Source organism: Brachyistius frenatus, unplaced genomic scaffold (genome assembly GCF_029030835.1).
Source record: "Brachyistius frenatus isolate BFR_SWC_R1_liver_20210118 unplaced genomic scaffold, ASM2903083v1 Contig_208, whole genome shotgun sequence".
Lineage (NCBI taxonomy): Eukaryota > Metazoa > Chordata > Actinopteri > Embiotocidae > Brachyistius > Brachyistius frenatus.
Window position 1 is genome coordinate 100,357 of NW_027210807.1, and position 15,218 is coordinate 115,574.

Below are 15,218 nucleotides of genomic sequence, written 5' to 3' on the forward strand. Positions count from 1 at the left end.
TTTCATTTCCTGTGCTGTTACAGACACCAGATGAGTCCTGACAGCGCTCGCGTTGATCTCTCTCTCCAGACTTGTCTCCTGCGACACCATCGGCCGCTGAATGACGGCTCCGTGGAAAGCTAATCAATGGCAGGAAAACATCAGCAATAATCACCGCCGGCAGTGGCTCAGAGAGCACGACCTGACGGAGACAGATCCCCGTCAGAGCGGGAGGGCAGCGCTGATGGAGTCTGTTTGACAGGCTGGCGAGAGCTTTGATGAAGCCCTGTGAACATAACCTGGAGCCTCTGAAGCTGAACCATCAATCAGCTGCAAGGATTCATTCGGAGAGACTGCGGAGCTGACACACTGCTGCTGCTGTCATCCTCAGACGTCTCCATCACCAACCAACACTTTCATCAGCCATCATTCATCTCCAAACACTGAACGTGTAGGACAAATGTTGCTGCCTGAAATGTTTCAGGTGATTTTTCACAAATATATATATATATATATTTATGAATTACTGTCTCCAGGTACTACACACCACATATGGTCATATGGTACCACATATGTCTACTATTTGGGCAGCACGGTGCTGCAGTGGTTAGCACTGTCGCCTCACAGCAAAAAGGTTCCGGGTTCAAATCCGGTTCTGGGCCTTTCTGTGCGGAGTTTGCATGTTCTCCCTGTGCTTGCGTGGGTTCTCTCCGGGTTCTCCGGCTTCCTCCCATCATCCAAAAACATGCACCTCAGGTCAGGTTACCTGGCGCCGCGGTCGTGGCAGCCTGCTGCAGCATCTCCCCCCTGAGAGCCCCCCTGCTGTAGTGAAGACATTTCCCCTCGGGGATTAATAAAGTGTATAAAATAAATAAAAAAATAAATATTCCAACTGATATGAAAAAGGATATATTAACGCTGGTGTAAAGAAGGTTCTTAAATTTGTATGGTTCTGTAACAGCTTCGGTTTTCCACTTACTATGCAGGAGCAGTCTCTGAACTTTTTTATTCACAACATGGAAAACAGAGAGTTAGTCAATCAGCACTGTAAGATTCATTTTCATGCCCAGTTCAATCTGTATGAATTCCTGTGAAGGTTCCTGTAATGTGTTACGCTGCCTTTGAGGACTTAAATTCATAATGACTAAAAACAGGTAAAACATTTTTTTTTTATCAAACTTTATTCAGATAAAAGAAAAAAGTTGTATATTCTATTTTTAATTTTTTTATTTATTTTAGAAACGTTCTCCTCCTATGTTTAACAACAGCGTCACTTGTTTCAGCAAATGCCCAACATTTGTGATTAAGCTTAATGGTGGCTGTTGAAGTTATGGCTCTTGTTGATCAGGAGAAAGGGAGGAAGGAGTGTTTACGTGCTCGGGTGAAGTCAGTGAGGGTTGATTTGATATGATTGGCCGAAGTGGCCATTTCTCATGAGCGCAGAGAAGGTTTTTCATGTGCGCCCCAAATGACGGGCATAGAGAGAAGAATGGTTAAAGCCAACAGCCCAGCGATGTGAAAACCCACCTCAGTATTTTAGGCAATCTCAAAGGCCAGTACACCACTGAGTTGAAATACTTTACAGATTATTTATGCACGGATATAATGCCACAGTTATTTCAATAATGCACAAATAACAGGTCCTCCAACCATATAGTAGGTTACTTTAACCCAAAAATCAACCTACAAAGAAAAGAAGACAAATGTCCTCACTTTCCAAACTCCCTTTGATCCCCACACAGATACAAGTACAAGCACACATACACACAGAGGCAGTATCTCTGCTCCCAGTTTCTCAGCAGGTTGATTGATAGGTGGGGAGGCAGACAGGTGTTGCCTTCAACCCTGACCTTGGTTGCGGGAGAGACAGCGAGAGTGGTCAGAAATCATAGGACAAGTAAACACACCGTGATTGAGAGAGGGGAGAGAAATCTCTGTAGAACACACGGAGTCTTCAACGCCTCATCTCCCAGGAAACACTCAGACGATTGAAAAGCAGCAGCTTGTGACTATAAATAAATAAACACGGACATACGTTTATCAATAACTTACAGGAATGTAGACTTGTAAAGTCTTCACTTAATTATAAATATATCTTTCAAAAGACAATGCACTGCATATTTTAAATTACACATTCTAACAATAAATTCATTAAAAGCAAAAACAAAAATATAAATTGATCATTAAACTGTGAATAGTAGTCTAACTACACATTTGGGACCTATCATATAGTGTTACAGTGTCAGATGTTCCTATCAAATGTGGCCAAAGTTTCAATCACCTAGGAAAAAATAATTCCCTTGTCATTTGGCAAAGGCAGAATAAAATTCAACCCAGACATAAAGCTATTATCTGTGACAATACTGAATATATTATATAAGGCTTTTGACTGAAAGACTAAATCCAAGGTTTTGCCACATACAAGTAATGAGCATAATATTTTCCATATAATCTCTACTGTTATCTTTGTTGCTGCGGATGCTCGTGTCTGTCAATTCTTATATTCTGAATGGCATTTGGGCTCGATTATGTACGAATGATTTAAGAAGTTGCCATTTTCAATAAAGAGACAGGAACTAGTAAGTTTACAGATGAGTTTTGGTAACTTCACATCAGCAAGAGGATAAGCAAGGACCCATAAGCACTGGCTGCTCTCTGGAAGTTTCTCTATCAAAAGAAAGTTGGCTTTTGCAGAGGGGGATCTTACAGAGACAGGAGGTAAGACAGCTTGTTTTAGGCAGAGAAACCAAGGGGCTACGTGAAGGGCAGGTATAAGATATATAAGGATTTTCTGGCACTGTGAATTATGAAAAACTACATTGGCCAATGTAATGATGTAATACTATTATTACTATTACTCCATACATATAAAACTCCAATTTTTTAAATAGACAAAGAACATCTGCGCTAAAAGTGTGTCAACATGTTCAGAAAGTACATTTGTGCATCATGTTTTAATGCAGCTTCAGTCTCTATAGAAACTTTTAATAATGTATACCTTTATTGTGAACAACACATTAATTATGAGCTAGATGTAAAGAGCAGCAGATTGCAGAGTTGGATCACATTAATATCTGAGTTCAGGGAAAACATAAAAATAGTCATTGGCTGGTAGATTGCAGCAATAATTCATGTTGTCAAGGCTGCTCGCCAACAACTGCTGGTTTACAGAAACATTGTTATAGAAAGAAGACTTATATCTGAGAAAACATTTCTGCAGCAGGACGACAGAGGCAAGCTGAATTAATAGAAGTTATGAACGTGATATAATGCTGGTTTGTGCGTTTCTACAGAAGTCCTGAAATCGCAAAGTCAATATTTAAGTTCTCCCTATAAGAACTTGTACACGACGGTCACTTAATTATAAAGATTTCAACCACCAGCACAAGTTATACATTTATACTTGCTGTTTAGTAAGAGTAGTAGAATTAGCTTATTTTTCTTGTGTTGCATCATAATTGAATATTTGGGGGATTTTGGACTTTTGCTCAGGCAAAACAATATATTTGACTATATGAAATTGAATTACAAATTTGAAAAAAAATATAAATATGTATAATCAATGCTGGGGGCGGCACAGTGTTTCAGTAGTTAACACTGCTGCCTCACAACAAGAAGGTTCTGGGTTCGAACTTCGGCCAAGAGCCCTTTCTGTGTTCAGTTTGCATGTTCTGTCCGTGCCTTCGTGGCTTCCTCCCACCATCCAAAGATATGCATCTCAGGTTAATTGGTGATTCTGAAATAAATTGCCCGTAGGTGTGAATGAGAGCGTGAATGGTCTTTGTTTCGGTCTGTCTATGTATGTTGGCCCTGTGATAGACTGGCGACCTGTCCCGGGTGTACCCTGCCTTCGCCCACAGTGAGCTGGGATAGGCTCCAGTTCACGGCAGACAAATAGTTTGGCCCAACCCTAACTGTAACAAGGTGTGGACTGCCAGGTTGTGAAAACCCTTTTGTTTGTAAACTTTATGTTTTATCCTGGCTTGGGTATAGATGTTAACAACTCAAACATAAAGGGTTTTACAACAATGCTACAAATCAGGTCAGTGGTTTCCCTTTTCAGTCAGTCAATTTCACAACCTGGCAGCAGAAAACGTAGCCTCTTTACTGATTCATGAACATGTATAGTGCTGCCGCTGTGCACTGCAACGACCTCCGTCACTTTCTTACTACAAGTGTGGAAATAAAAAGTTCTTAGTTCTCTTGATTTAGTGGATATTGATTGACATTTTATGTGCTCGATATCCAAACATCTCTAAAGCATATGAGCCAAACAAACAAACAAAAACCTGAGAATTTTTGAAATTTAAAATGTCTTGACTGATTCCACAGTCAAAGCTGTAAAAGATTGATTCCTGTATATGTTTCAAAATAAAAGCCCTCGAGCTTTTCAGCAGAAATAAACCCTTCTATTTTACACCGGCTTTAATTGTGAAACATCTGGAATCTGTTGTGACTAAAATCGGACAATCCCACTTTAAATGTGCACTCCAGAACAGCCACTGAAAATAGCATCCAGCAAATAATATATCTGGCTATGTGATGACCATTGTATGTAAACTTGCCACCAGAGTGGTTACACATTACATCCACAAGTTAACCATGGGCTGTAGTCTACTTCAACATACATCACTACACCCCTGTGGAAGCATTAGTTCATCATTTATTATATATTAATATATTTTATACACAAACCAGGGTGCCTCTCAGTGCCCCCAAGATTCCGTTTCCCGCCCGTACTGAAGCTACACCGCATCAGATTCAGTCCAGGTGGCAGACGTCTTCAAACCTGTGGATGGTTTTGCACTGAGACGCTTTATTGTAACTGGTGTGACGTCAGTCCTTGATTTAAGAGCGCGAGAGAGGGAGAGAGAGAGAGAGAGAGAGAGAAAGAAAGAGGGAGAGAGAGATTGGAGGCTGCAGATCGCAGAGCATCTTCAGACGCGCTCTCAGCAGCTGCAACTCATCCTTCACTTTTCACCACCGGGCAACCGTAAACCGACCAGGACGCTAGACCCGGCGGGGAAACGTGCAATATGCCCGCTGCAGTAGGTCAAGCTGGACCCTGTGCCGGTTCTTCCATGTCTGGGGGGATTTACGCCGACAAGCGGACCAAGACTACTAATGGATCTGCAGCGCAGTGAGCTTTAAGTTGGAGCCTGAAAGCTGGAAAACTTAAAGAGTTTGGAGCACATTTAGTATTTTGATGAACGTGCTGCGGTGGACGGGACCACCTGCATCTGCAGCTGCTGTCTGCCGCCGCTGCGCCCCGTGACGCGCCCGGGAGCGCTGCGAGGACCCCGAAAGGTTCAGAGTCTGAGGAGGGAGAAGAAAAACCACTTTGCTGCCTCAGATCTCCCCCAAAGTGGAATTGTCACTTAAGGCTCGTGCGTGGTTAAACATCCCGGAGATGACATCTGTCCCCCGCGTCCGTCCTCCTCTGGGTCGGATAGGGATGGATGTAGTGTGGTGAGAGGCACCGGCCTGCGGATAATCACAGTTTGGACTTTTTGGCTCACTGCGCTGCTCGCTTCTCTCCCTCATGCAGCTCCTTCGGCTGGCCTGGGCTTTGACTGCCGCTGCGGTCTGCTTCCTGCTCCTCCTGCTCGTCCACAACCAGATCCTGAGGGAAGGTAAGTCTCAGGAATCGTCTCACAGTCCACGGGACAGTGCGTGCGTGCGTGTGTGTGTGTGTGTGTGTGTGTGTGTGTGTGTGTGTGTGTGTGTGTGTGTGTGTGTGTGTGTGTGTGTGTGTGTGTGTTTAAGATCAAGCAAAGTGTCCAGAATGTCTCAACAGGTCACAATATATGTCAAACACATATCCACCCTCAACCCTCACAAACACATACAACATTTCTGTGCGTAAAATCGTGCGTGTTTTGCGCAGAAGTGGATGATATGGTGATAAAAGGCGGGAGATGGAGAACACTAACCAGCAGCAGCAGTAACACGAGCCCAGCACCGGCTGGACTGTGCCGGGATGATCTCCAGCAGACCTCTGCTGTTCAAGGATTCAGATTAAAGACAGATGATAGAGGGAGGAAACACCCTTCCTCTCTCTCTCTTTCACGTGCCGCACACACACACACACACACACACACACACACACACACACACACACACACACACACACACACACACACACACACACACACACACACACACACACACACACTTTATTGCCGACAAAAGGTTAGGCTACATACTGATTTGAAATATGAGTATCTAATGATATTTTTCTGTTTTCAAATTTTCCAACAGAGAAACTAACTAATGATCACTTCTAGTATGGATTTATCAGTAGATTTTTTTTTTTTATGTAAATGTTAAATTAAATAAAAAAAAAAAAAAATTCACTGATTGCAAATGAAAAAGAAAAAAGCAACCAAAATGACAGACCCCACAAACCCACTGACTTTTTTCTAATACTTTTAAAAATCAATGAACCAGGGTGCTCCACCGGTGCACATGAGATACAACCATAAACGGAAGCTTCAGGGACTGGCGAAAGGCAAATGATATTTAATTATATCATGACATTTCAAGTAAGGTAAAAAATAAAAATACAGAGAACAATATTGAATCATCGGAGTCGTCAAAAAAATTCCAGTCTAGAAGATTGACAACCGTTACAAAATCTCAGGTTCCTTAATGAAAAGCCAAAGGTACTGGACTTAGAAGTAGATGTCACCTATGACACCCAATGTGCATTATGTTTATACACAACCAATTGTTGGGCGTAAAGACCCTTAGAGGGTCATCCAGTTGTATGTCGTTCATTTCTGAACGAATGGGTGAACAAGAGGAAAAAGTAGTATAAGTGCCACTTAGGTCTGTGTCATGCATACACACCAACCTCAGTTTAGATCTATCCTGCTTGTAATCGTGTATTCTGGATACGAACAGAGAAAAACCTTGTTACATCCTTGTATAATTCGTTTGTAATGCTTCCAGGCAGTCTGTCATTTCTGTTCCAAGGTACAGATATTATCCTTGACAGACATCATTTATGGATGTCCTGACTATGTTTTATCTAATATTTATTTCACTTTTTTTATGGTTAATTTTTGTCTCCTGTTACACAACTTAAAGAGCACATGTCACGTCTTGCTTAAAATAAGTAACACAAGTAAAACTATATCCTAATATGGTTTCGCTGGTAGACAACAGGGAACTTTTATTATCGTAGGTAGAGAGGCAATACTGTAAATTGCCAGATAGATTTAGTAGATACTGATAACTTAACTGCATACTTTTTCTTTATCGTAAATATTTTACGTAGAAATTTATACCACGTCTTTCGTGGTATTTGTATTTTTCTCACTTTGTATAAATACTTTTTTCACTCACATTTTCTATTTGCTGATAGTTATGCACCACTAAAACAGGATTTTTTTTATTTTTATTTTTTTTAATGAGAGAACAAAAATCTGCTTCTGCTTCTGAAGAATACACACTCCTTGGAGTATCAGCAGGCATTAGACTGTAGGAGAAATCAGAAAAGGCTATTTGCAATACTACATTTGCAATACTACATGACAACGCCCAAGACAAGGACTTCTTCGGTTTTACCCTATATTATTTACTGGCAAGGAAAATATTAAATCAATTGATTCACTTTTACATTAAAACATTTTATTATTATTGTTATTTATTAAAAGAGTTTTATTATTATCCAAATTGTATTTTTATACTGCTCAGAAGCAGGTCAACCCATGGAAGATAACTAGATCAAGATGCATCACATTCCTTCAAATGAAAGCTTGTCATTGACGTGAGGTGCAATAATGTTCCACATGCTCCATCAATTTTGGGCCCATAGAGCATGAGCATTAACGGCTATCTCAGTCGAGTAGGTAGAAATCATGAACAGAGACAAGGGTTGGAGTTTAAAACGTCTTTGATAATGATAACTTGACTATCTGTTCCTGAAAGATACTTTTTTTCTGTACCAATTTTATAAAATCTTATCAGAAAGAAATTGACATTACACATGGAAGTACAAGTCATGAGAGGGGGAGAGTGTAACTATGTTATTTTCTGTGCATATAATAAATGCCTCACATGCAGGCTATTGGTACACACTAGAATTTACCAATGTTATCTAAACGCCTCAGATTATTTGTAGACGGTAAAGACGTCTGTGCACAGGTAAGCCTCCAGTTACTGCAGCGCACGCAAACTAGTAATGAGACGTGGGCAGAAATGAGTTTGAAAAGAAGGGCATTACAAGTTGGTTCAGCGGTGTCTTTTTCTTGGCTTCAGCTTAAGGTCTGACCATCCTGACCATCCAGGGTCCTGTTTGGCTGGCAGGTTTAACCTCAGGATCTACGTGGGGTGTGTTTTTGTTCTTGTAAACTCATTTTGTATCCTAATAAGTGTCAAGGAAAAAAAATGTGTGTGTTTATTCCCAAGCAAATGCTGAGTCATTGCATAGCGGTTGTGCGAACGTCAACACGAGACACCCCGTAAAGCTTCCTACCATACAAACCTGTCTTTTCAGCAATTCTGCTAAGTTGTATGTATTCTGTGTGCATTCTGTGTTTAACAAAAGAAATCATGTCCAGTAGGGTCCAAGATTTTGAGATAATTCAATATTTGTCTGCCCCTTTTGTTTTAGTGACAACATACAATGCACTCATGGACTCCGCCAGTTTGCTAAAACCTGATAACCTATGACATCCCAGTATGATGTGACAGTGTTTCAAAGAGCTTCTTGTAATGTCAGAAGTGTTTGACTTCCGCAGTCTTCGAGTGCCCCATAAATCTTCAATGGGGTTGAGGTCAGATGACTGTGGAGGAAAGTCCATGACAAGTCAGCACTGCTTGGTCCTCTTTAATATTGAAGTAGTTCCTCAGAGAGTTAAGGTTTGTTTGGGCTCATTATTCTGCTGAAGTATGCATCCAACCAGAGGGTTGGAGGGTGTCTCTGAACAATGTGGTGCTACTTTTCTTTGGTCCGGGTGTCCCAACTCCTGAGTGGCAAAACATCCCCATACTTGTATATTCCCACCACCACGTTTCACCGTGGATTTGATACACTGTGGTATCATCCTCTCTTCTGTTTTCTCCCGACATCCACCCTTCTGTTACTGCCACAAATATCCAACTTGGATTCATCAGCATTTGACCTTGTTTCTCCTCCTAAGAAGTAGTTTAGAGACACAAATCGTCCTCTGAGACCACGACTACACAGCCGTCTTTTGACAGGAATTTTGCTGATTGGAGTCTTGTGCTCTTTATCGACCAAATGCTATCTTTGATGTTTTTTATCCCTCATTGAACAAAGCTTGATGTATTGATCTTCTGATGGTGTGCTCACTTTTAGTCTGCCTCATTGTGCTTTAGATACAACTGATCCAGTTTCCACAAAGCGTGTTAGAGTGCCAGGAACTGTTAGAAACCTCCCGTCTTGCTGTGGTTTGATGCTGAGAACACGGTGGATCCTTGTGTGTATTGGCGCTGCGCCTTTCACCTGAGAGGAGCAGCTGGAACAGAAAACATCTGTCCAGACAGCTGCTGGCATAAGCAATACGGGCTACTGCTAAGGCGCATGAGGACCAGGGGAAATATGCTGACGGAGGAGCTTGGCTCGTTCACGTTGACATTTATTCTGTCTCATTTTACAGATTTAAACGTACATCTTGATGGCTTTAAGGCCGACTCTTTACTCAAACACTGGCTGGTTATTACCAACTCTGTCTTTCCCAGCTGCTCTTTAATGTGAAACGTTTCCTGTTATAACGTAATTAATACCCATATTCATGGCCGTATTACTTTCTGAGTGGCCTCAGGTCAAATATCTGTTGCTGGGCTCCTAACGACCCCCCTACTGTACAAGGCAGTTTCACCTCCCCAGACACTCAACAACAGACCAGACCTCCAAATCAGCAGCTGATTGATGATCTGTGGACTTTTATTGTGAGCAAATCACCAAACATGCTAGTCTAGATAATGAGAAGGAAAATATGATTTCAATTTGAGATTCTTCAAAGTAGCCACGTTTTGCTTCGATGACACCTTTGTACTTTTCATTTTCTTAACCACTCAGTGTATCTTGCGTTGCACTGGGGTGCATTTTCGGTAATAGTCACGGCGCAGTGGTGACAGCAGGATGTTGTGGTAACCATGCTGGTTAAGTGCTGCCTTGAATTCCTGCTTTACATCTACAGACCTCTGATCAAGGTGCTGAACCCACTTTACTTTATTTCCATCCCATATAAAGAATGCGGACAGAGGAGGTGCTGTAGAAACTACACGGTGCCAGATGACCCGCCCCTTCCGGCCTGTTTGATGACAAAATCCGGCCACTGTACTTGAAACACAAGATGTAATCAAGTCAAACAGTCGCTACTTTGAATAATCTTAAATATGAAATATTTGGACTTTTTTCATTTTGTTGTTATTGTCTATTACATTTCATAGTTTGATGTTGCCAGTTTTGTCCTACGCTGTAGAAAATAGTGAAAACAAAGAAAAACCTCCTGAAGGTGTGTCCAAAGTATTCTCTAGTGCTGTAAAAGGCAAGTGGAGAGTTCTTATTGCTGTGCTATTGAAGGCATATTTGGGAGGTGGAACAGTATTTTTTTTTTAAATACTCTTGCAACATATACCTGTATTATATTATATCAGAAATGTCTGTAATGTTGAATTTATCCCTTAGTGAGAAGCCTGGCAGGAGGGCAGCAGTATTAATTAGCTCAAAACTTCAAAGGTAAAGTGAAGTGGACAGTTTGGAGAGCAAACCCTGATTTAAACACACATGCCGAATTAAAGAGTCACATGTCGACCGGTCATTATTTTGTTCTGGAAATGTTTCTCAGGCAGCAGTTATTAAGTTATCAGGATTAAAGGTGAACTCCTTTTTTTTGTGCTAAACTCAATTTGACACGTAAATTCTTCTTGTAAACGAGGTGTAAGACACGAGTGATTTTATTCTAACCCTGTCGTAATTTGAAAGCTGATTTTAGACATGAAAACAGTCGTTGAAGGTCTTCTGTTCACTGCAAGTTAACCGCTCAACTAACGCTCATGGTCCCCAGAGCCACCAACAGATTTCCCCTTGTCCAACCTCTCAGAGTTCATGAGTCTAAGTACTTCTTTTGAATATGAGTTATCTGTTTATACCCAGACTGTGTTGCTCCTTCGCATGAACAAATTATGAGACAACAAACCCCTGAGTAAAACATATAAAATATAAAGCATACATAACAGCCCCGTGATGTATCTTTGTGGCCTTTTTCATCGTTTGTGGTCACTTAAGGTGTCTTTTTAGTTGTTTTACATCACTTGGAATTTGTCTCTGTAATAGTTTTAACCCTCGTGTTGTCCTCGGGTCAAAATGACCCACAGCTGTATTCAACCAAGTTCTATTTTATTTCTATATTTTTATATTTTTTTGGGATCATTGGTCATCATTCTTTAAAGAAACCCTCACAGCCTCCTTGTCACCAATGATCCCAAAAAATATGAAAATAAAATAGAACTTGGTTGAACACAGCTGTGGGTCATTTTGACCCGAGGACAACACGAGGGTTAAGTATCTTGGTGGTTTGTTTATAGCCTGGCTGTGCCGACTGTCACTCACAGCTTCAGTTTTCTTCGCCGTGATAACAGTCTGGAATCTCTGCTCGTATTAATGTTTGCACAGTCACTTTGAAGGGCGGACCAATCAGCGACCGGTGTTGATGATTAACCCCATTTGTCACGCCCCTCCTTCTGTGATTGGATGGCTGGTGACAGTGAAGGGCGCATCATTAATATTTTTCGACTCTCCTTGATCGGAAAAAAATTGCAGAACATTCAGCGCAGAATTAACGTCAGCACCTCGTCACGCAACGGGCGTTCATTAAAGCCATTTAAAAAGTATGCTTTGGTGAACACGGTAAGTAGTCGCATCGGTGGCAGAGTGTCGGACGGTTTCGACGCATGCCGATTGGTAAACTTTTACTCGAGGTCAATGCCCAGTAGGATGGAATGACTGCAAACGATTCCCTATGGAGGGTCGCAAGACTCATATTCACTCAATAAAATTGGACGGGGTTCGCACCCAGCTATGTAGTTTAGTTGTCTTTCTAGTCATTTTGCATTTCCTTTGTTTTGTTTTTTCGGTCGCTGACATTTCTATGTGATCATTTTGGGTCTCTTTGTGGTTGTTTTGGATTTCTTTGTGGTCTTAGATCTTTTCACTGTCACCTTCCCTTTCTTTTTGGTTAGTGTACATCTCTATGTGTTTGTTTTTGGATGCTTTGTGGTCATTTTTACATCTCTTTGTAGACATATCTTTGTGATTACTTTGCTGGTCCTTTCATTTTGTGTCTCTTTGTGACTCAGGGTTCCCTAAGAGAACAGCATCCTGTAAAATGTAGTCTTCACAGACAGTTACAACATGAAGCACATGTTTTAATCAATGATATAAATCCAGACTTTACACACAGTGAGTGATAACTTGAACCACTTTTTATTTTCATACATCTTTCATGAATCTAGCTTCATTTTAACTTTATTTGTGAAAGACGGACAGAAAAATGTCATTCTTGTCAAATGGACAGATGACCACAACAATGACACATTTAAAGCTCCTCCTTTGTTTGTTTACAACAAACAAATAAGATGCCCGCCACTCTCTTATAGTCCAAAGCAGCAGTTCAGCGTTTCCTTTGCTCGGCAGCTGCTTCTTACTCTCCTCCTTATCTTATGCAGATGTTTTAGATCATCAGTGCTGCTGCAGAAAGAGGAAAATCATAAACTCCAGCAGCTGCTCATTGAAATTCTTGAGTCAGAGCTCGAACGGTCTGAGCTGAGCAGGTGCAGGTTTCCAATGATGCCGCAGAGGCTCTTATTTTTGAAAGAGATGAGGCCTGTCAGTTCATATTACATCCAAATGTCACATCAAATAGGTCAGCATTTTCTCTTTTAAAGAACATAAAGAATCAGTTCTGGGAGGTTGTGTCTGGGGTCGTATCTTTTGATTTCTTTTCATTGATCATCACAGTGTGAAAAGCTTTAATGAAGACAAACTGCAAGCCGACTATAATTTCCTCACGCTCTCTGTTTACTGAGTTTCTCTTTTTTTTTCTGTGCTTCCTCATAAAGCTCATTTAGATCCTGGAAACAAGCCTGTTATGCAGCACAGACACTGTTTTGCCTGCGGTGTAGAAAGCTTACCTAAGGAGCCTTCAGAGTCCAAATTAATTCTCAATGCTCCATTAAGTCGAGCATATATTCATGGGAATTATGAACACACTGCGTCTGAATGAAAGAAAAAATCATCAACTGAGAAAAAACACACACAAACAGAAATTAAGGGAGCAAAAAGCTGCAGAGGGTGTAATTGGATTTGAATAAATTCATCTGGAGGAGGAACATCAGCGAGTGATTCAGTGGTGAGCATGAAACTGCAACAAACATTGTCCAAACCCCCTCGGCTCGCTGAGACAAGATGATATCTGTTGTTGTGTGCAAAAACACTGACAGTCTTTACTCTTCACGATAAGAGTCTCTGCAGCAGGAACCTCTTTTATCTCGTTGCTAAAACCTGAAAATGTTTCAGCCCCTGAAGATGTCCAGTTTGAATCAATGCTGACACTGACAGGCGTTCAACATAAGATATTTATCACTCGAGTTTCACAAGCATGTACCGCTGTCCTCCGGCATCCAGTGTGCCACTTCTGTTTCAGGGGCATTCGGCGACTCTAAGAGGTATGTCACTATGGCGGTGTGTCGCTGTTGTTTGACCTCCATATTGCCCGAGAAACGCTCTGTCACTCCTCGTCATCAGTCACATATCACAGCAGCTGTTGATCCTGTGTGAGAATACGTCTGTCGGTTATTGATACAATGCTGCTGTGTCCCCGTTGTGCCACCAGCAGAAAAGTCACAGTCCAGCGGCCTATTTTCCTCCTGATACACGCAGTGCACTTAATACACTTATATTAAATACATTTGAAATGTTTTTATTTTGACATCATGTCCTGTGGTGAAACAATGAGTGTTGGCCAGACTTTGTTCAAAGCACTGTCTTAGTTTAGCCAGTAGGAAACTATTGCCGTGTTCCAGATGACATACTTGTCTTAGTACACTAACAAATAGTGCTCCCAAACATCAGGACGCTTACTTGTCCACCCTCAACCCTCACATGCAGGAGTTTCGACAGAGAAGTGTTGTTTCAAATCGCACACTGCGGTTCTGCACTGACCGGAAATCAACTGAGCATGTTAACACATCACCCTCCAAAAAATCTGCAGCTTTAATTATTTGACCAAGAAATTAACATGCTTTTGTGCCTTCGATTTAACACACCCAACAAACACACGAATGGCTTCTTCCAGCAGCAGTACTGAAAAAGAAACACTTTTATGCTTCCTCAGACGCCTTAATTTGAAAATTCTTTATGTCGGTGGCCCCGCCCCCTTCCTCTACGTAGACAAGATGGTGACCGTTTAGGGTGGAAAGTGTCCAGAGTTTCACACTTCTTTTTTGGACCGTTTTGAGTGCATCATCCTGGTACTTGTGGTGCACTGCATGTTTCTGTACTTGACACTGTGAACGCATTAATGCACTCAAAATAGTGAGTGTTAGTACACAAGTACAACATCTGGAACACAGAATATAAATCAGTGACTTTTCAATCATGTCTCCCGAAAATAATGTTTCTATAGCCAATAACTAAATTACAACAACAAATCAGTTTTAATACAAATGTTACCAGATTACCGTATCAGTTAACAGATTGAGGAAATATTATTTGATTTAATATTACTTAGGCAAGTTGCAAATACGTTGACACTGGACATCAGTAACATGTTTGTTGACAACATGTAGTTATAGCCAAAATATTTGATCTGCAGTCCCACATACTATATATACTGTAAATATGTATGTGAACACACAGGGACCTCTACCTGTATCTGCTATCAAAATGCAAAGGCAGTGCCCTTTTTATAAAGTTGCAGAGCGTGGCACATTCAATGGAGAGGCTGTCTGGCACGATGCGGCATTGTAGTGTGTCATTTCCATAACACCACTGTCACTGAATCATTGTTGTAAGTTTATAGTAATGATTGGGTGAGAGGAGTATTTCTTATCTCACTGTGGCCTGGTTATGATCACAAGGAGACTTAATATATGTTTTTTATTGTCTCAAGTGTCTCATTCATAGAGCCCAGGTTGTTCATCTTGGCCTTTCAGCTGTGGAGCCGCTACTGACTGGACTTGAGTTTTTGAAGGGTAAATATAGA

General features: G+C 41.1%; 1 protein-coding gene across 1 annotated transcript in view; it reads left to right on the top strand.

The window, feature by feature from the left end:
- The first annotated feature begins 4,946 nt into the window (after positions 1-4,946).
- The window catches only part of LOC138633110 (chemokine-like protein TAFA-5), a 50,541-nt gene continuing 40,269 nt past the window's right edge, over positions 4,947-15,218 (top strand). Inside the window, exon 1 of the mRNA XM_069719151.1 lies at positions 4,947-5,612. Within this exon, the coding sequence (XP_069575252.1) occupies positions 5,522-5,612 (91 nt within the window). The 5' untranslated portion in view covers positions 4,947-5,521. The remainder of the gene's footprint in view (positions 5,613-15,218) is intronic.